The following is a 23,217-nucleotide window of genomic DNA, read 5'->3' as shown; positions in this document are numbered from 1 at the left end:
CTTTAACAGTTGTATGATGTGACACAAATGAAAAATTTTTTGATTTTCCGATGATGTAGACTTCCAAACAGAGCTTTGTTGCTTACTCTGTGGGTAGAAATGATAAAGCCACGTCTCATCTGCCTTTATCACCTAGTACAGAACCTCACCATCTTAGGTAACCATCCATTACAGCCCCTGGAAAACCTCCAAGCAAACTTGCTGTTGCTCAGGTGTGAGTAGTCTTGGACCCAGCATGCACAAACATGTCATATGCAAATAGTCATGGACAATATAAAGATTGTCGTATAACACTAAGGCAACTGGTAGAGATGTTGAGAATACCATGTATACTTCCTACTGGTATTCTCAACATCTCTACCAGTTGCCTTAGTGTTATACGACAATCTTTTCTCATGCTTACAGAAGTAGTGTTTATGGTTTCTGTAGTGATAGCATGGTTGGAGCTCCAGGACTGCTGATTTTTGTGATTGAATCATGCCCATCTTTAAACATTCTAAACCATCTGTGAGCTATGCTATATGGAAGCATAGATTCACCATAAACCTCTTAACATTTCATATGCTGTTATCTTGAGATGGAAACAAACAAAAAAAAAACAAGAAAAACTTGACTGACACCATGTGCCACACCATATGCATTAGTTAACTGCACAGTTAACTCGTGCAACTTGGTTCAGTCTTAAACCACACAGCTCAGCAAAAATAGCACACAATATGGTTGTTCATGAAAAATTATGATCATTCTTCATTGAACAGCTCTTGTATTAATTTCCATCAAATACCAAATTGTTATTCTATGTTACATATATAAAATATAAAACAAAAACTGAAGGTACGTGTTAAAGGCAAGCCAACTTTTATAACAACAAGAATATATTTAAGTTGTTCGTGTGTACACACACACAGGAACACTAAACATTCCCTATCAAAAATTCGACTACAGTAAAATCTTTGTTACCCAACATGGATGGGGATTAGATGTTCTAGTTACCTAAACCCTCCACTACTAATTAGTTAATGTACATAGTGCATTACATTTAGGGCACGTTAGACTTTATTTCTTAAATTAACAACTTTTTTTCCTATTCCTGTGATTAACAGAAGTGAAAGTAAATAACCAATTATCTTATTACCAATTAATTAACTAAAAATATATAAAAGTAATATCCTCTCCACATTTTATAATACTTTATAATCAACAATGCATGAAATGCAACACATATTTCAGGCTCTGTGATTTAATAAATTAAACAATCATATATGCTGTAAATGCTTTTAAATGCAATTTATTTATTTCTTCCTCAATTTTAATAACATTTGAAATACAGAACACATTTAATGTTTATGCAATGATTAATATAATAAGAAAATAGTGTTATATAATTTGTAATTCGTGTATTTAGTAAACTGATAACAAAAACCCTATGATTTTTATGTGCAAACTAAGATTATTTCATTTTTTGCATATCCACATCATATTGCCTACTTATTCCTCTAATTAAGGTATAACAATAAACAATATCCAGTACTTCAGTTACAATATATGGTAGCCAATGTGATATATATGGGAAAAGAAAAAAAAAAAGAAAAATAATAAATGCCAGATTTCTATTGGTCCAATTTTAATGAAATTTGTTAAGTTCTGAAATCTTTCTAAAAGAGCTAAATAAAAAAACTTCATGAAAATCCATCCACTAGTAGGTGAGTTTATTATATGCAAACAAATAGACAGATGGATATACGTGGTTTAATAACAACAGGTGCTTTACACATATATGCTAACATGCCTAAAATCTAAAGTAAAACTAAATTTTTAGAACTTTACTTTTTGTTGCTTAAAAATTAACCAACAAAAAAAGTATGTACGGAAGGATTAAAAAAAGTAAAATTTTATTTGATTTGATTTTAAAAAAATTTAAAAGAATTATACAGTACTGTTAACATCAATTCAAACTAAACATTTATTTATTCTCTTTATCAATAATACCAATGCCAATGCTTTTTTCAATGTCATTTTTCTTGGATGGGTATAGAATGCGGATAAAATGCAAATATCTACAGTATTCAGTTCTCGTAAATCAATTGGAATGGCCAAATCACAATGGCAAACTTTTTATATGGCAGGTACCACCAAGCAGTAAGTAATTATTTTAGTTTTGCATTTTTATGTTCCCTTAATTTGTTGTATGACAATCAAAAAACTGATCATACATTATAGCAAATAAACTTTTTTTTTTTTTTTTTTTAATTCTATATTAGGTAAGTTTTATTATAAAATGAAATAAAGGAATGTTATCATAATATTTACTTAACATTTATTCATTTTATACTAAAAATGGGATTTTTTTTTTATAATATTCACTGCAAATAAAATTGCAGAAATTCATAACCCCAGTTTTTGAATATATACTGGTGTTCAAACAAAGTGCATCACCCCTTAAAATTGTAATTGTCGTCCGAGTAAGTAAGTGGCAATACTTCTTACAGATTGCATCAGATAAGACTGACATGCATAGCTGATGATGTAATATTGCATCAGCTGTTACTTTCAGCAATATAAGCACGCTCTGCAAGAGTTGCAGTCATTCCTTGCTTGTGTCAGGATGGTGAGTTACGTGCAGTTGATGCCACGAAGAAAGAGTGCTAGTGTTGCTTTACGTGACGATGTTCTTCCCATCATATTGCTTATAGAGTGTCTTGTAATCAGTTGACAGTGAGTAGATTTTTTTCCAAACTCAAGAATACTGGTTCTGCTGATTGGAAAAAAGGAACCGGATGCAAACAAGTCTCTATGCCAAAACAGGACCGCATTTTGAAGCTCTAATACCTTAAAAACCATAAAGTTTCTTCGTCTGAGCTGAAAGGAGAATGGGAAGAACATACAGGAGTGGTAGCAAGTGCAGTAACAGTCAGAAGACACCTCTTCAAAAATAGACTTGTAGCCCATCGGTTTAAGAAGAAGCCCCTCCTCACACAAAAAATGAAAAAGGTCCGATTAATTTGGTGTAAGGAGCATGTCAAATGGACCCCCAAGCAGTGGATTTTCTCGGATGAGAAGAAATTCAACCTGCATGGCTCTAATGGGAGACAAACGATTCGCCATAGACGTAGTGAAGAATACCATCCAGACTGTATGGTGTCTACAGTGAAATTCCCTACCAGCCAAATGATGTGGGTGTGCATTTCGTATCACCTGCAGTTTATAAAAGGTTCCGTAAATGCCAAAGGATACCTGGCTATATTGGAAGGCAAATTGCTGCCAACCATTAGAGACCATTTCAACCTGCCAGGTAACTGCATCTTTCAGGACGACTCTGCTCCTTGTCATTGGACGAAAAGTGTAAGTAGGCACTTCTATAGTTACTTTAGCTTCATTTCTGCATTAGAGGTTCGACAGTAATGTGTTTACATTTGTTACAGGTGAAAAAATGGTTGGAAGAACAGTCCATTACAACTCTTAGCTGGCCAGCCCGGACCTGAGTCCTATAGAGAACTCTTGGCATCGTGTGGAATCTGCAGTTGCCAAAAAGAAGCCAAAGACCCTTCCTGAACTTCAGGAAGCCATAATTCATGTTTGGAACCACAAACTATCAGTTGATTATCTTCAGAAATTGATCTTGTCGATGCCTCGATGGTGTGCTGCTGTCATCAGGGCCAGAGGTAATTCAACTAAATATTAGTTTGCACCTGGAGAACTTTTCATCTTGTTTTCCATTTAAAATGATAAACTGAAGCAAATTGAGGGCTTCTAATAACATTTCAGCCATAATTGTCGTGTTTACCAAAACTATTGTATAAAGATTGAAAATGCTCATTTTGAAATATTTCTAGAGCACCTGTCAAATATTACTTAGCTTTGCCTTAACTATTAATAAATATCTTTTGTTTATATTTCTATTTGTGATGCTAGTCATTAATGTAACATATCATCGTGAAAAAGGGTTAGAAATGTGAAATTCCTAGGTTATGCACTTTCTTTGAACACCAGTGTAAATATGCCAGTCACTAGAGCTTTAAGGTCATCTGCATTTCAGAAAACAAAGCTTTTACTGTACTGTAAAAGTTATTCTGTGTCAGAAAATAAAATGTTTTAGTACACTAATCATTTAGTGTTATTTAGTTTTAGTACACAATTTGGTTTTTTATATTATTTAATTAGTTTTGGTATCATTTAGTTTTAGTACGCTAATCAAAGATCTGTGATTGGTGTACTAAATTATCTTTTTTTTTTTGTAAAATAATAAGAGAAGTTTACCTCAATATAGTACGTAGAATACTTCCATATGATACTCTCCAGAAATTAAAACGAGAAAATTGAAAAACTTACATTAGAGTACAAATTTGTTACTCTAATGTAAGTTTTTTTAATTACTATATTGAGGTAAACTTCTCTTATTATTTTACAAATATTGATATCAACACAGAATGTATTGAGCATTACAGCTCTGGTTCATACTATCTAAATTTTATCTTGTACAAACTGTTACTCACCAAATTGTCGCATACAGCAAACTGTCATTCACCAAACTGAACTGACGTACAATGAATTTCTTATACCCAACTGATGTGATCTGAACATCTCCCTCATACTATATTTTCTTAAAGATATACAGAAAACTCCTATTGTAACAATTCTGCTTGCAGTGTTCTCTTGCTTTTAATGCTCTTTTCTCCTAGCCCCATGATCATACTATGACATCCGTATATTTTTTAATGTATATAATGCTCCTGTTTAAAAAGCATTCCTGCTTGCATTGCTTTTTTTTTTTTTTTAAGGTCTCAAGAGGAAGTGAAACCCAAATGTATCATTCCTTCTTCCTCTTGATTTTTGGTTTTGGAAAAGGGACAATAGAGATTAAATTCTAGGAATCATTTATGGTGCCATTTGCTTACTTCATATAAATGTTTTCCAGCACAGGTGAAACTTGTTTATTTCATATTTAATGCAAAAGGCCTCTCTTCATAACTCAGTATCTAGCCATTTTATTTTATTTATTTATTTTTTTTAATTCAGCATTGTTCATCTGCTTTCCTTGCTGGTATAATAATCAGTCTTTTTTGTGTGCATGTGTTTCACATGACATCAATAAATTTCACTAATGACAGCATTATTATTATTGTTATATTAATATTATATTTATCGTGTTTATAATACTTAACACATCTTCAGTTTAATTTAATAAAATCTTTTTAACAGCATGCAAAAAAATCTTAAATACAAAAATATTGATGAAATATGAAAAACATCTCCCAAAAAGCAGATCCTGCTTTTAGTGCTCCTTTAGGCTAGTCCCTTAGAAAGCACTAAAAAAGGAGTTTACTATATATATATATATATATATATATATATATATGCATTTGTAGTTTATGTGATCTCTGCATCAAAAGTATTCCATAATTATACTGCATTTGCCTTACCTTTATTGTCAGCCCAGGTGATAGAAGCCATATAGCTTCTTAAACTGTCATAGAAATTTCCTGAAATTAAAATCCATGCTCTTACCTTTATCAATTAGGAACTCTCTCTTCATTGTACAACACAGAAATCCATTATCACTCTCCACTGAAAGTTCTGAGTTCTCAGTGGTATGATGCTATCTGGCATGAGTGATTCTGTTTAGAATATCCAAGTCTCTTATACTTTCCTCTAATGTGCCCATATGAAGACAATTTTCTAGCTGACTTAAAAAATTTCATTCCCCAGGTGTCCACCCATCAATTGCTCCAATGAGGGACAAATTAAAGTCTACTGTCTAATTCCATCTAAATACAGAGGTGCTTATTATAATCTTCCCAAACTTCTCGTCTGCAATATTCCAACATTATCATTTTACCTTTGCTATCAACTACCTTCCACCGTGCAGATTTTATGCTGGAATAAATAAATTTCGAACTGGTTTTGCAATGCTCAAGTTGCTTTCGATAAGAATCATGATGCTCCCCACTACCTCTCCTATTTTGCTTACCCTCCCTAAATACATTATACATGTCATAATGAAACTCATCTTCACCTATTTCTGTGTGACACCAAATCTCTGTTAGTCCTTGGATGTTAGCATAGCTGTCCTAACTGGGAGTATAAATTCACTCATTTTATTGACAACACCTAACATTCCTGTACACACACAGTTCAGATTAAGTGTTCTTATACTGTTTATTATCCTGAAACATTGCTTAGTTATTTAATCTTATTTATCTACCATTAGCATAACACTCATTTAAACCATCATTCTCCTTAGTGTACACCTTCCAATATCAGAAGACTCTGACTTTTGTGATCTCACAGAATAACCCTTGAGATGTGCTCAAACACTGTTCATCAGGAAAGCAGCAGACAAAGGAAGAATGTAAGGCTTAGTTAAATGGCTTAATGGCTGTATTGCCAAGTATTTCCATTTTGTATACTATGCTACTATTTCCATTTAGCATTAGTAGAGGAATAATGATGCAAGAAACCAAGCTTATACAGCATCAGCAAAAAAAATTCATTTTACCAAAACGTTTGCTCCAAATGTTTGAGCAGTACTTCCTTGAATTTATTTGAACCATCAACTTCCACAACAACAGATGGAATTTTGTACCAGCAAAAAAAACACCTGCTGGCTAAATAAAAATTTATGCACGTCTATTCTACGATTCTACAACTGTCTTTCCTCAATTTGAATTTATGCCCCTCAACAGGTGTGTGTAATCCCATCAGCATTGAGCTTGCTCAAACCATTGAAGGCCATATACACCTCATTCAGATCACACTGCAGGTGCCTAGTCTCCAGATGCTGAAATTTGCAAAAGCTTGAACAAAGGCTTGCTCTCTTGGTAACAAGCAAGCCTTTGTTCCCCTCACAAATCTCATTGCCCTACTCTGTACTTGTTCCAGCAGCTCTACATCCTTCCTAAAATGAGGGCTCCAGACCTGTATGCAGTACTCAAAGGGTGACCTGAATATTGCCTTATACAAAGGGATAATCACACCTTATATTGCTAGCAAAATTCCTGTATATCATTGACCTGCTCTGGCAGCCTGTCTGCACTGCTCAGAAAACTTCATATCTGATCGCACAGTTATCCCCCCATGTCTTTTTCATTCTCCACTACCTTGAGTGTAGTACCACTCACATTTCTCGTACATTTCTCTGGGGTTTCTGCTACCCATATGCAGTACTTTACATTTGTCAATGTTAAACTGTCAAATGTCAAATGAAAATTCTCAGCCAATCTGCCCAAATTTTCTAGATCCTGTTGTCATTAACAACCCTGCCAACTTTTGTATCATCTGCAAACTTGCACATTAAGCCTGATCAAATTCATCAATATCACTGATAAATATAGAAAACAACAATGGGCCTAACACTGAACCCTGGAGGACTCCACTAATAACATTAATCCATGAAGAGCAGTGTCCATTGATTATCACTCTTGGTCTTCTCCCACTCAATCATCCCTTCCACTTCCCCACAGAAATCCTCATTTGCGAATGTAGGTGCAAAATACTCATTCAGTTTGTCAGCTACCTGAGCAGGATTATCAATAGTCGAACCATTGATATCAAGTGGACCCATTTGATTCATCCCTTTCCTTCTAGAGTTTACATAAATAAAGAAGTCTTTGCAGCAACTTGTCCTTAATACCATTATGCTCCAATCTGTATAGTAGTCTTCCATGTGCAACAGTATTAAAAGCTTTCCTGAAATCGAAGTATACATCAGAATTATTTTTTACATCCAGTTCTTCCTTTATAACCATATCTTAGTATCCAATCAAACTCTCAGACAATACTTCCCCTTAACAAACCCTTAACATCAGAATTATTTTTTACATCCAGTTCTTCCTTTATAACCATATCTTAGTATCCAATCAAACTCTCAGACAATACTTCCCCTTAACAAACCCATGCTGTCTGAATTATATCTGCAGTCTTGTTTTGATAATCCTGAATTGCTTCTTTAACCAGTGATTCCATTATTTAACCCAGAACAGAATTTAAACTAACAGTTCTGTAATTATTTGTGTCACCCTTTTATCCCCCCCCTTGTGAATTGGCATTTGCACATCTCCAGTCCTTGGGAACCTCCCCTGAATCCAACAAGAATGCTCTCATAATTATGAGTAAGGGTCTTCTTATTTCCTTTGCTGCCTCCTTTAATATAACTGGATAGATCCCATCCACCCCAGGTGCTTTTCTTACATTTAACATCAACGACTTCTCCTCCACTGCGTGCTCAGTTATTACAAAATCATTTAGTTGCCATTTGGAGTTTGATAAACTTCTGGCCTCCACTTCCTTACAGGATTCCTCATTTGTGAATGTAGATGCAAAATACTCATTCAGTTTGTCAGCTACCTGAGCAGGATCATCAAAACATTGATATCAAGTGGACAAATTTGATTCATCCCCTTCCTTATAGAGTTTACATAAATAAGAAGTCTTTGCTAGGTTTTTTTTTTTTACATACTTTGCCAAAAATTTATGGCAATCTGCCTTTGCATGCCTAACCCTTCTTTGCGACTTGATTACAGACTAGCTTATATCTAACCTTGGCTTCTGTGTCACCTGATAATTTATATGCATCTGATGCCTTTTTTTTCTCTGCCACGAATCTCATTAGTTCATCTGACATCCATTTAAGCTTAAATCTTACACATTATTTCTTAATTGGTATAAAAAGCCTAGTAGCTTCCAAGATTCTCTGTAGAAGCAGTCTCTCCTGTTAACAAGCACAGACCACACTGAGAAAAATTCTACCCCATGAGCTTTGCACAATTTCTCCAGGACCGAATTGACTGACAAGGCTCTCACCATATACTCCCTCTTATCATGTCTGGGCAGTATTGCAGACACTTTCAAATTTAACCCTAACTTGTAACTTTTTTTTCATCATTAACTGTACTTGGTAAGTAATTCGTCTCTATACTGTTCATATATTTAGCATAGGGACTTCTATCAATTGTGTTTTAATATTTTCACTAGGAAAATTTTCTTGTTTTACTATTCACTAAATTCATGTTTGCAGTTTTCTGATAAACTTTGAGCTGAAAATATAGTTATAATCCCAGAAGTTTCCAAGTCGTTTCGCTCTGTGATGAAATAGTAAGCATTTTATATACCAATATTAGACAAGTTGTGAATATTAATCTCCAGTTAATCTGTAACAATTATTTCTTTTGGCTTAATCAAATAATTCATACCTTCAAAAATAGTGGCACTGTCTATATAACAATTATAAAAATACTTATACAAAAATTTCGTACCTAAGTAACAAGGTTAAGAAATTTATTAAATAAACTATAAGAAAAACCTATAATATTTGGTTTATAGATCTTAGCAAATATGATTTAAGAGCTTTTGGTACTACTGGAAAACTATGATAAACAGAAGCACACTTGGGTTTTCCAGTTCCCTCTCTTTAAATTTAATAACTGGAAATGTGCACTGCATGCCAGCCTTTCAGCATTCGAACTATAATTATTCATATTAAGCAGATATCTATTTGATCAATGTGACCGTCAATCAGTTACTATAGATAATTAAGCTTTGTTTTTGATAAGGAATATGTTTCCATCATTATATGAAATATCACCTTTATCAATTCATTATTTAAGTAATAGTAAAAGGAGTTTAGCTGGTTCATATAAACAAACTCACAGATATGGAGCACTCCAAAATTATTTAAACAGTGGTCTGTTTTCAAACAAAGTATTATTTAAAAAATCAGTCTGCTGCTATCTGTCATGAGTTCCTAAATGATCATCCCATAACCACTAGTCTTATCAACTTTGTTCATGAACTGGACTTCACCGGACACAAAGAGGCAACTAGTGTTGTTTATTTGGATACAACTGCTTCTGAGTTATTTCCAAGTAATGAATGCTGATAATCTAACTTTTGAAAAGTTGTAGATTCTGCAATTTTTATCAGAAAAATGCAGGAAGAAAGAGGGAGTTCTTTAAATCCATACATTGCACTTGAAATTAAATGTCGCTGACAACATACATTTTTTCTACTGATTAACACAACTTCTGCTTCTAAAATGGGCAACAAAATGTCAACCTTACAATACTAATATAAACAATAACTATACAATAATTATAATCATTGTGGAAAATGCAATAACCATTATTGCTAACAGTCACTGTTCTCTAGTTGCAGTTTTATTCTTTTCTTCATTTTTATTTCATTATACTTCTCTGAATTACTGAAAAAATATTTAGCTTAGTATTGAATGAATGAATGAATGAATGAAAACTGTCCACTGGGCATATGAAATTCAGCCGGGGGGGGTCAGTTCGATATGGCTACCTTTGCCTGTCAACCACTGGAATGCTATACAAGCCTCACAGATCCACTTACAGTGACTGTGAGATTTAGTTTTCTTCTAATATAAACCAAATTACTAACTGGTAACAACTAATTAGCATAACCCAAATTTATAATTAATACTGAATCATGACTTACATTAATCTCAGGAAATACTTTACTTAAAACTGGCTTATTACTCTTTTTGGAAAAATATTCCTTTTTTTGCTTGGATGACTTTTGCACAAGACCTCTGTCATGGCATACAGAAATAATCTATAATAAAATGTCATTAAATGAATAATAATAATAATATAATAATTTTCAGTTACTAACATTTTATTACATCATAAACTAAATAATAATAATAATAGCAATAACAATACAATTTATTACAACACAATCCAAAATTACATCATGAAAACTAATGGACGTTTTCTGATGGTTGATAAGAAGTCAGTTGCTTATTGAAATTAAATTAGCAAACTGAGGATAGTGTTGTCATTCCAGATATAAGGATTGGTCAAAATTCCTCATGTGAATTTTGAATCTCATACATTGAAGGTCAATGGCTGGCAATTTTGCCATCTAACTGTCAAGTCGTGGCAATAACTGATGAATACATAAGTCCACAAGTGGTTGTAGACTTCTTATGGTTGTAGACTTCCTATGGTTGTAGTTTGACAATTTGAGATATCAATGCCACTGAAAAGACTATTGTAAGTCCTATTACCAACAATACTAAATATCAACAGGCTGGCTTGGAGCAATAACTCAAATTTAGAAACTTTCACAGAAGGCCAGTTTATATCATAGTAACTTTCACGGAAGGCCGGTTTATATCAGTTTTTACTAGTGGATATGTGACAACAAGATAAAAGTCTGCAATTTGTTGTTATAATGCCAGTAAGGGAAAATCTGAAACAATATTTTTAACACAGCCACCAGCTCAGAAATCTTGCTTTACTCATAAAGTTCAGTACATGGGATTCGTTTTACAAATTAACGGAAAGAAATTTAGATAAAAAAATTTTAGAAATACACAGAACTTCGTTAATATTAGTCACTAGTACGTCATACATTGCAAGGAAGGCACAGGCTTTTGCTGTTGTGTTGTTGTTTTTTTGTTATTTGGTTTTTAGGAGCATTAGCAACTAAGGCCATATTGGTCCGGGAATATGCGGTGGTCATTCCCTGACCTTTCCACATCCTCCGTATTTGGTGGTGACGGGCTCAAACCCCGGTCTAATCAAGAAACGTGTGCTATGCACTGCTGCTCCTTCCCACCTGGCTATGGAGGCGCCCAGGCTTTTGCTGCACCAGCCAAAAAAAAAAAAAACATAAAAGCAGATAAGAAAATACAAATTATGTGCTTCCCTCCTCAAGTAGTTAACTATCCAGTTGACCTTTGAATTTCTCCAAACTGTCAGCCTCAACTACCTGTGAAGGCAACATGTTCCAGTAATCAACAACTTGCTGGCTAAAAGAAAACTTCCTGCAATCTAGTTTAAATCTCTTTCCCTGTAATTTGAATATATGGCCCCCTAGTTCTGGAATTCTTTATAACAGTAAAAATTCAACCTTCATTCATTTTAATAACCTCTCTCAGAGTTTTATAAATCTCAATCAGGTCTCCCCTCTAAAATGCCTGGTTGCCAAACTCTGTAGCTCACATAATCAGTCTTTCCACATACAATCACCCTTTTGCCAATCTCACCATGCAAATTGCTCTCCTTTCAAGAAGTTCAATGTCTTTTTTTTCAGATGAGGTCTCCATATTTGAACACATTACATAAGTAACCAAGCATTGTAAACTAGCAAAGCTAAATCACAATAGATAGATAGAGAGAGAGAGAGAGAGAGAGAGAGAGAGAGAGAGAGAGAAAAGGGGAAAAAAAAAACAATTATGCAAATAGCAATGATTTCATTGATAATAGCATTGCTAATTCTCTGGTTATAAAGGAATTGTAAAAAAATTAAAGTAAAAGACTTGGCAATATCGTGAAGTTGTAACCTGGCACACCAATAATTTTCTGTTCCTCACACATGCCCTCCCTTAATGTAAAAAGTTACCCATTTATAATCTTAAAAATCACAAAAAATAATTCAAAATTGTTCACTTTTTTTATGCTACTACCTTTATTTTCACTGTTTTACAAACAAATTTGTGAAACATCCATTTTTTATATTAAAAACAAACATTTTTAATTTAAAGCAGCACTTTAAACATGAAAAACATGTTTTTTAATTCCCCTCTTTTCTGGATATTATCTCCCTTAGAGACTGATGGCAGGCAAAATGTCATCAAAAAGCTTGCTTCAACAATCATATGCTAACCACATTCTTCCATGACACAAAGCTACAGTGTAATGACTGGATATGCTGCCATAAAGCATAAAGAGTGTGTGCTTCAATAATTGGATGCAACAGATCAAGCTAATTTTAAATTTATGTTTTTGAGCACATGCACATAATTATCAATATTAGGCTTAACTTGGTCCTGCATTTATATTTTCTGCATGTTAATTAAAAAGGTTTCTAGAATGTTCAATGGTAAAATCAAAGAAAACACTTTCATTGAAAAAGTACTGAGGGTCTCAGTGTTATGAACCAAGCAGACGAAGAGCATGGCATTGCTCTGTGAGTCTCAAAGGTCCTTTGCATCTAGCACCATGTTAAACTGGGTTAAAGATAATTTTATTTTTATAATAGTGGGATGCAAGTATTCTGTTGAACCACCAACAGAAACATGTCTTGGTTTTTTAATGTTTGTAATGTAACCTTTTTTTGTAAACTATCAAACAATTATATCATTTACTTTATAACCAGAGTGAGAGCTTTACCTCACTATATAAAGTAAATGACAAAAAATAAACACAGTAGAAACTGGATAAGAAATTCCTGCATAAGAAGTTTCCCCCTGTACTAGGTTTGGTTTCTTAATTCCCAATATGAACTCTATATATCGTAATGTATTATTTTCCTACATAAGAAGTTTCCCAGGTAAAAAGCTTTCCCACATAAAAAGTTCGTGATAAAGAATACACAGTGTATTATTTTAACGATGCTTTGCCACTTAATATTGCCACTGTTTTATAAATATAAAAATGCTTTATATATTAACAAAATATTAAGTAATATAAACATTTTGGTAATAGAACAAGTTAGTGCATAGCATAATTTATTTCACAGTAAATCACAGAAGTAGGTGAAATGGTACTGTTTTTGTTATATATCATATTGTGAATGCCTTCACATGCGGTTGCCTGATATTGCACTACCTAATTTATTATACGAAGAAAATTAAGGTTATATTGGTGTTGGTAAATACTTTACGAAGTTGCTGAGCAAGTCTACAATGGTAAGGGAGTCTCCAGTGCAATACTTGTGACGAAATCTTTTTGTTAGCATTTCACTTTGAGGACATCAAGTGGTGGATCAACAATACATTCAGGAAAGTGTCGCGGAGAAGGAAATTTGAGTGCTGTAATCTGCTTCTTCGATATTTGTTCCGTTTTAGTGAATAAGCAATGCTTTGCCAGTTGAGAAGACCAATGTTACTTATTCTTGGTGGATACCACCACTTCAGTGATTTACTACGAACTAAAATTATGCTATGCACTAACTTGTTCGATTAGTGAATTTTCTGTAGTCTGAGGCTTTCAGCCCTAAAACCTTTTTAGTATAAACATTTTGATATAATGGAAGTGACATATTGCAATTGTTTTCATTAATATCCATAACTGAATAGTGTTACCAAGTGAAGCATTTGCCGTTAAGTTCTGATGGTTCTAAACAGTTCTGAATTGCTTAGTGGATTGCTGCTATGTCTTATTGTAATTGTGACCTTTTAAAGTCTATCTACCATATCGGCCCTAATTATTCATCCCTTCTTGGCAGTTTTATTTTAATGCTACAAATATTAATTATACTGATTATGAGTATAATAATTATTAATTATACTAATTATATTATATTTTTCTAATTTTAAGGGTTATAGTTAGAAGGATGAACTACTTTGGAGTTCATCCTTCCAACTTGGTAATGAGTTAAATGAACAGAATGTTAAGCAATTAGAAATCCTAGTTTAAAAATGTTTCCCATAGGCAGAGTAAAATATTTATAAATTCTGAAATAGTACTTAAAAATCATCTTTAACTTATGTATGTGTATCTTTTCATTTTTGTTTGTGTAGTTAATATTTCATACCCTTAGGTCATTTTCCCTTCTAAGAAGTTTTCCTGCTTAAGAAGTTCTAAATCTCCACTCTCTTGGAAAACTTTTTAAATAGGGTTCTACCATACTTAAACTTACAATGTGAAGACATAATTATTCTTTGTGCTGTTGTTGTTATTTGGTTTTTAGGAGCATTAGCAACTAAGGCCATATTACTCCGGGGATATACGGTGGTCATTCCCTGACCTTTCCCCATCCTCTGTATTTGATGGTCACGGGCTCGAACCCCGGTCTAATCAAGAAGTGTGTGCTATGCACTGCTGCTCCTGCCCACTTGGCTACGGAGGCGCCTATTCTTTGTGCAATAAAAACATAATATATTAGTTTATTACAGTCCTGATTTTATAGTTTTTGATTTGCAAGAACAAAAAGTCTGTTGTTTCATTTTTTGTATTAGTACTGCTAATTGTTATTATTATTTCAAAAATCATAAATTGTTGTAATTAGATGGAAGCCAGAAGGGATACACACTAGATAACCTGCCTGAACAAGCATTTGCTATCAAACAGGTCCTGGATAAGAAGGAATGTGTTGCATATTGTTCTGCATGTTATGGATTAATTTTTTATAGTTTATTTCATTTTCCACTTCCTTTCTTCACTTTTTTTGGTTTAAGCTGCTACATTTTGGGTATATATGCACACTAATGAGCATCATTTGGGGGGGGGATTACTGAGTCAATCAACCCAACCAGAACACTGACTCTCAACATCTCAGAGAGGAGTAATTACTAATTTTACTATTTAAATTTTCAAATCCTCTATGAAAATTCCTGGAAACATTTATGTCCAAATAGTATGTTTTTCATCTGGTTCATTCCTAACCATCATAAAAGGCTGGGTCTTTTCTTTGGGAAATCTTCCAGTGCCTCCTCTTTTGAACTCTAATTTCATTCTGATTCCTTCCCGTCACTCCCATTTGGAAATGATTGGGAGTCTCTTAAGGTCTATTCAGAACTAATATGCACCTTACCTATGCCATTTTTGGGTTATTTCAATTACTCTGATTATAATTAGATATTTATATAAGCACTGGGTAAGTAAAAATGAGTAGAAGTATGTCACAGGTCAAATGACAGCAATGAGTATAATTAACAACTGAAAAAAAAAAAAAAAAGGTAAACTGCAGCCATTATCAACCCACTGCAGGATGGAAGCCTCCTCAACAATTCATGCTGAGAGAAATGGACCATAATCTGCCACGCTAGTCCAGTGCAGGTTGACAGATCAACCGTATTTAGCAGTCAAGGACTTGAACCCCGGTCTACTCAAGGAGCATATGCTACTGCACTCCCAGTCCTGACCACTCGGCTACAGAGGCTGCTTATGCACACACAAATAGAATGGGCAATTAAATCAGAGCATCTTATAACGAAGAATTTTAACTTTCCAAATATTAATGGGAACTTGTAGGGAGGTCATTCATACAAAGTAGCATATTCTTGATCTGATTATCAGCAGTAACTATTCATGCATTAAGAACTCCAAATAAAGGAACCACTAGGTGGCAATGATCATAATGTATTGATGTTTGATGCACAGTACTTAAAGACAAAATCCCTTCCCTTAGGGAAGGGTAAAGGGAAGGGATTTTGCTTTCATAAAGGTTATACAATGGTCTTAGACATCTTAAATTCTTTTCAATGCAACCAATTGATGTTGCCAAAAACAAATCTGAAATGGGAAATGTTCAGGGAAGTAATCATAGAAGCTATGGGAAGGGGTTTTTTTTTTTTTTTTTTTGGCTGATGCTGTATAAGCTTGCTTTCTTGCATCATATGCCTCTACTAATGCTAATACCAACTGATATTGTTTGAAGTTTAGGCCTAAATAGATGCCAAATGAACTGATGAGCTAGTGGCAGAGAAGAAAAATGCATGAAAAATCATGAGAAGTCTTTGGGCTATGAATGCAAAAAAAGTAGCAAAACATTCTTTGTTATGATCACCAGAAGAAAAGATTGTTGGTTTGTTATTTGGTTTTTTAGGAGCATTAGCAACTAAGGCCATATTGCTCCGGGATATGCGGTGGTCATTCCCTGACCTTTCCGCATCTTCCATATTTGGTGATGACGGGCTCGAACCCCGGTCTAATCAGGAAGCGTGTGCTACGCACTGCTGCTCCTTCCCACCTGGCTACGGAGGCGCAGAAGAAAAGAGATGAAAAACATTGACCCACTAGATGTGAATGGTATAACTATCAATAATACTGTTCAGATTGCTGACAAACTAATAAGTATTTTGTAACTCCATTCATGCATGAAGATGTTTTTAGGAGTGGGAATACCAAAAGCCTAGTTGGTTTGGTTGGTTGGTTATTGCTGGGCTAAATGATCTTGTGATCTGAAAAATAACTTTTTAAGCTAAAAGTAAATAAAGAACCTCAGGGTGGGGGGGGGAGGACTGGTGAAATCTATATAATAATAGTAAAAGAAGCAGCAAGAGAAGTAAGCAAACCTTTCAGGGAAGGTTCCTATAGTTTTGAGATGTGTCTCTCCTATTCACAGAGGAAGAACAAAGGGGAAAATGAGCAATAAAAAGTTTATTACACAAAGTACAGTCCATAATTAATGGAGGCACTGGTTAAAGAAGCACTGCAGGATCATTTAGACAAGACTTCAGTTATAGCTCGGACACAGCATGGTTTTGTTAAGGGGAAGTCTTGCCTGACCAATTTTATTGGATACTATGATGCAGTCACAAAAGAACTGGATGCAGGGAATAGCTTTGATATTATATATTTGGATCTTAAAAAGGCTTTTGATACTGTTGCACATGGAAGACTGCTACACAAATAGGAGCAGTGTGACATTGGAGGCAAATTGCTGCTATGGATAAAGGGGTGGTTGAGGGGGAGAAGACAGAGAGTGGTAATCAATGGACACTGCTCATCGTGGACTAATGTTATTAGTGGAGTCCCTCAGGGCTCAGTGTTGAGTCCATTATTGTTTTCTGTATTTATAAATGATATTGATGATGGTATATCAAGCTTAATGTCCAAGTTTGCAGATGATACAAAGGTTGGCAGGGTTGTCAAGGACACTACTGACACTATGCTGCTGCAACAGGATCTGGAAAGGTTGAGCAGATGGGCTGAGAGGTGGCAAATGAAGTTTAACATTGACAAATGTAAAGTACTACATATGAGAAACAGCAACCCCAGGGCAACGTATCAACTCTGTGGTATTACACTGACAGTGGTAGAGAATGAAAGGGACTTGGGGGTGGTTGTGCAGGCAGATATGAAGTTCTCTGAGCAGTGCAGATGGGCTGCAAGAGTAGCTTATGGAGTATTGTCAATGATATACAGGAATTTTTCCAGCAGGGATAAGGAGGTGATTATTCCCTTGTATAAGGCAATGGTCAGGCCACACCTAGAGTACTGTATACAGGTCTGGAGGCCTCATTTCAAGAAGGATGTAGAGCTGCTGGAACGAGTGCAAAGAAGAGCAACAAGATTAGTGAATGGAACAAAGGGGTGCTCTTACGAAGAAAGGCTTAAGTTTTGCAAATTACAGTGTCTGGAGACTAGGCACCAGCGAGGTGATCTGATAGAGGTGTATAAAGCCTCGAATGGTTTGAGCATGCTCAATGCTGATGGGATTCTTCCTCTAGCTCAGAATAATCACCTGAGAGGGCATAAATTCAAATTGAAGAAAGACAGATGTAGGATAGATGTGCGGAAATTTGCCTTTAGCCAGCGGGTGGTTGATTGGTGGAACAGACTTCCATCCCTTGTAGTGGAGGTTGATAGCCTAAATAAGTTTAAGGCTCAGCTGGACAGGTATTTTGAACAAACAGAGGGGTGAAGTGGAAGTGGGGTTTTTTTTTTTTTTTTTTTTGGCTGATGCTGCATAAGCTTGCTTTCTTGCATCAAATGCCTCTACTAATGCTAATGCTAATAATTATGTAAAATATGCATTACATGTAGTATGCACTAAATTAATAAATTTTTAATTGTCTCTCTTATAGCATTTCATAAAACTGTTAAAAAGCACAGAAAGTTCTAAATGCACCACCTGTTGATGTTTACTTTTGTATTTTACAATGTTGTTCTTTTTGTTATTATTAGAAAATTAACATCTAAAGCCATGTTGTTCTGTTAGTTTATGCACAAAGTGTTCTGGTTGTTACACAGAAAAGTTTTCTAAAAGATTAAGACAATGAATGTTGATTATAAGTTTGAGTCTTTATTAAGCCTTTATTTTCTAACTTAGTCTTCACTTGAAGTGCCTCCTCTTTTTAACTCTGATTTCATTCCGATTCCTCCACATCACTCCCATTCAGAAATGATTGGGAGTCTCTTAAGATATATTCAGAACTAATATCCACCCCACATATGTCATTCTTTGGGTTATTTTTTATTTTATTTTATTTTTTTTTTTTTTGGTAATTGTTGGCACATTGGCTTCTGTGGCCATAATGCACCTCCCAAGGTGTTTGCAGTACTTTGATCCAAACCCGAGACGGGATTTGAACCCGCGACCTTTGGGGTACCAGGCAGGCACTTTCTCAGCAATGCAGACAGGCTGCCAGAGCAGGTCATGGGGTACTATCAATGTTATGCAGGAATTTTTCCAGCAGGGAAAAGGAGGTGATAATCCCTTTGTATCAGGCAATAATCAGGTATTGCCTTATAAAAATTTGAGTACTGCGTACAGGTCTGGAGGCCTCATTTTAGAAAGGTTGTAGAGTTGCTGGAACGAGTACAGAGAAGGACAATTATTATTATTACAATTAGCCATATGGTACAAGAAAGCCTGAGGCTTTTGCTGCACCAGCCAAAAAAAAAAAATTCTGAGTTATCCTGAGAGAGTAGAAAGAAATCACCAAGAAAGAGAAGAATGATATCAGCTCAGGACCCTGGGTGTGCCAAGCCCATACTCACCAGATGTGAGCCTCTGGAGATACGCGATTGATGAGAGGAAAAAAGGGTTGCTCTTACCAAGAAAGGCTTAAGTTCTGCAAATTGCAGTGGCCGGAGACTAGGCACCTGCAAGGTGATCTGACTGAGGCCTTGCGTAAGGCCTTGAATGGGTTGAGCTGTACACTGAATTCTGATGAGATTCTTCCACTTGCTCAGATTATGAACCTAAGGGGGCATAAATTCAAATTGAGGAAAGACGGTTGTAGAATAGATGTGCGGAAATTTGCCTTTAGCCAGCGGGTGGTTAATTGCTGGAACAAACTTCCATCTGTTGTTGTGGAAGTAGATGGCTTAAATAAATTCAAGGAGGAAATGGACAAACTTATAGAGGAAATGGATGTGTGAAATTGTTTTTTTTTTTTTTTTTTGAGAACCAACATGGGAAACAGACTTTTTCACAATACGTAACGATGTCAGGCAGGGCTGTATTTTGTCACCTCACCTTTTTAATCTTTATGCCGAAGATATCATGCATGAAGCTTTGGAAGACTTAGAGACTGGCATCAAAATTGGAGGACTGAAGATAAACAAACTTCATTATGCAGATGATACTGTGCTAATTTGCAATTCTAAGGATCATCTTAAAGAAACTCTGAGGAGAATATGTGAAGCAAGTAAGAAAAAAGGATTGTTTCTGAATGTGTGTAAAACTAAAATTATGGTGATTATCTCGGTTCCAGTAAAATGAAGGTTATCCTTCATTTTACTGGAACCAAGATAATGGGCAAAATATCAAAAAAGTTGATGAATTTTATTACTAAGGGTCAAGAATAAATAAAAATAGTGACTTCTCAAACGATGTAAAGAGACGACAGGCAATTGCTAAAATGTTGGTCACTGATCAAACAAAATTAAGGAGAGATCAAGATCTGCCCCAAAAGACGAAAACTGAAAAAATTAACAAAAAATTAACGAATCATTGATTTGTTAATTTTTCCAGTTGCCAATTATGGACATGAAGGATGGAATCTGAAAAGAGTTGACATGAAGAAAATTGAGGCATTTAAAATGTGGTGTTACAGGAGAATACTGCGTATTTCTTACTTGGATCAAAGAACAAATGGGTGGGTGTTGAATAAAATTGGCAAGCCTAAAATTCTTCTTCATAGCATCAACAAAAGAAAACTCAAGTTTTTTGGTCATGTAGTAAGGGAAAACTTTCTGTTGAAGAATATAATGAAAGGTAAAATCGAGGGGAAGAGGCGCAGAGGAAGATCTGCAACTAGGTGGATGGATAGGATCAGTGAACTTCTGGGCAAGACACTTTGCGATACTGCTCGTAGAACACATGATCGATGCAGTTGGAGGAATTTGTTGGTGGCCACAACAGCTACTCAGGGAGCTCTGTAACTGGAAGAGGAAGAAGCCACCCTATGGTTAAAATTGATTTTGAGAGAAAGAGAAATGATTTCAAGATCATTGTTGTGCTTTTTTTTTTTTTTTATGAATGAGGGACAAAAAACATGGAACTGTTGTCTTAGATGAAGGTTTCTTGGTACTGGTTAATTCCTTTAAATGTTCCTGAAAGGGGCCCTATGCCCCTTTCAGGAACATTTAAATCAGTATTTTTATTAATTTAACTATATTTACGAAGGTAGAGGCTGGGATTTTCTTAATCACATGGATTTTCTTAATCCATAAATTTTCCCATGAATTAAGCTTTAATCATCAAACAGCAGTAAAAAAAAAATCGGGCTAAACTCCAAATGGGTACAAGTTGTCTCTGTGCAGTGGGCGTGGTCTTAAACAGAGATATTGTATGGTAGAGTTCTGTGATTGGGCGATTATTGTGAATGCCTTTGCTAGTCTTAACTGCTGTTTTTAAAGCAGAAAACGAGTTCCCTAATTAAAAACAGTAGTAAGGGATATTTTAAACAAAGATTATGCCGAGCCCTCGCAATGGCTAGTCTTAGTTAGGCTGTTTCTCCCTCACGTTACAGCTGTTATATAGTGGAAAATGAGTTCCCTATTTAAAAACAGTATTAAGAGATTTTAACAAAGATTAGTTTTTACTAGACATCGGGTGGGATTTAAGAAAAAAACTTGAGGAAGTTATTTTTAAAAATTTGTAATAACTCTTGCTTATTTTAATTTCGTATTGCCATTTCTCTTTATCTTTATTTAGACTTCGATGTATTGCAATGTTTTTGGCGTGTTATATGTGGGTGGGGAATGTAGTGAATGGCACCCGTCAATCACTGCTTTCTTTATTATTATTAGCCATATGCAGGAAGGAAGCCTGAGGCTTATGCTGCACCAGCCAAAAAAAAAATTCCCAAGTTACCCTGAGAGAGAGAGAGAGAGTCAGAAGTAGAAAGAAATCATCAAGAAAGAGAAGAAAAGAATGATGATATTCAGCTCAGGACCCTGGGTGTGCCAAGCCCATACTCACCAGATGTGAGCCCCTGACCGTTAGTCGAAATACGGACTTGTACCCAAGATCTGGGGTTTACCAAAAATCTGTTTTGTTCATGAGGAGGTTTAAAATCCGTAACTAGGGCCTGCCCATGAATGGGGGGGGAAGGTTAAAATTCATATTTATGACTACTGCAGGGGAAGCATATCTCTCCAGAATTACACGGCTGACTTTAAGACTATATGCTGTACGCTTGTTGGTACCTGCTTGTCAACCTGTTAATACCGCTCACAGAAAAAATAATCAAACATAATTATGGGAGCAGTACAATTTAAGGTCAGTGAGCTCCCGCGCAAAAGCAACTATAACTTTCGTTGCTGTTTAGAACAAATTTCTGACAATTAGTCCCACTAAAAACTACTGGTTTTGTTGCGCTGAAATGTAGTAAAAAAAAAAAAAACTAAAATCATAATACACACTACTGCATTAATTCTAGCATGACAGATTATATACTGTAATTATCACACACATCGTTGTTGCAGAAGTCTTCAACAAACATGGAGTCTTATTCTAAGTCACAGAGAAGTAAGATACTACTCTGTGCTCTAAGTTACACAGAACATTCGATAAAAATCAAACCTGGCGGATTATTCACACTTTCTAAAACAGTTGGCAGCTGGTCATCGAAAGCTTTCCCGAAAGCGTTCGCCAAAATTTCCCTATTTTGTATTAACTTTTTCCTGGGTGCTAACATAGAATCCACTTTGTCACGCAAACTTTTTCAAGCAAGAATCTTGAATCGTTGAATTTTTCGACGCCCAAAAATTCTAAAAAATCTTTTTGTTTTATTGCTCAAGATACAAAATATTGTAATCAGCAAATAAAAATATTTCTAATCGACCTTCAGAAATCGCTCTTCCAAGTTTCAAAATGGAATGGAATAAACAATAATGCGGGTTTCAAAAAATAATATTAAAAAATCTGACTGTATGTACGCAGTCCACTGCATACATAATCGTTTATAGGCTTTATTATTAATTATTACTATTTTTTTTTATATTATTTCTTCCTGATTGGGGAATGCACTCCGTGATGGGTACGGCTACCAAGTACACAGTATGGTTGTAATCAGGGCTCCCACTCCTGGGTTTTTCCACCCAGATCTGGGTTTTTTGATTGTCATCTGGGTTGATAGGTTTTTTTCACAAAAATATCTCATTATCTGGGTTTTTTCGGTAATTTTTAATATTAAGTCAAAATTTATTTTTATTTCTTGTAAATGCAATAAAATTTAATACATTTAATAACAGTTTACAATTTTCTTAATTTTATATTCTAATCATAATTTGTAATATCTCAAGTGCTTGTACAAAATACTACAAATGTAAAAGGATTTCAAAGTTT

At 34.9% G+C, this 23,217-nt stretch overlaps 1 protein-coding gene across 1 annotated transcript in view; it reads right to left on the bottom strand.

The window, feature by feature from the left end:
- The window catches only part of LOC150077276 (protein saal1-like), a 242,943-nt gene extending 220,486 nt beyond the window's left edge, over positions 1-22,457 (bottom strand). The window contains exons 1-2 of the mRNA XM_090385838.1: positions 22,343-22,457; positions 10,456-10,572 (exon numbers count right to left, since the gene is read on the bottom strand). Coding sequence (XP_090241964.1) covers positions 10,456-10,457 — 2 coding nt within the window. The 5' untranslated portion in view covers positions 10,458-10,572; positions 22,343-22,457. The remainder of the gene's footprint in view (positions 1-10,455; positions 10,573-22,342) is intronic.
- Between the last annotated feature and the right edge of the window lie 760 nt (positions 22,458-23,217).

This window comes from Mastigoproctus giganteus, chromosome 12 (assembly GCF_048544385.1).
Source record: "Mastigoproctus giganteus isolate SK-2022 chromosome 12, ASM4854438v1, whole genome shotgun sequence".
NCBI classification, from domain to species: domain Eukaryota; kingdom Metazoa; phylum Arthropoda; class Arachnida; order Uropygi; family Thelyphonidae; genus Mastigoproctus; species Mastigoproctus giganteus.
Note: the sequence above shows the minus strand (reverse complement) of the source record. Positions and strands in the feature narration are given on the sequence as shown.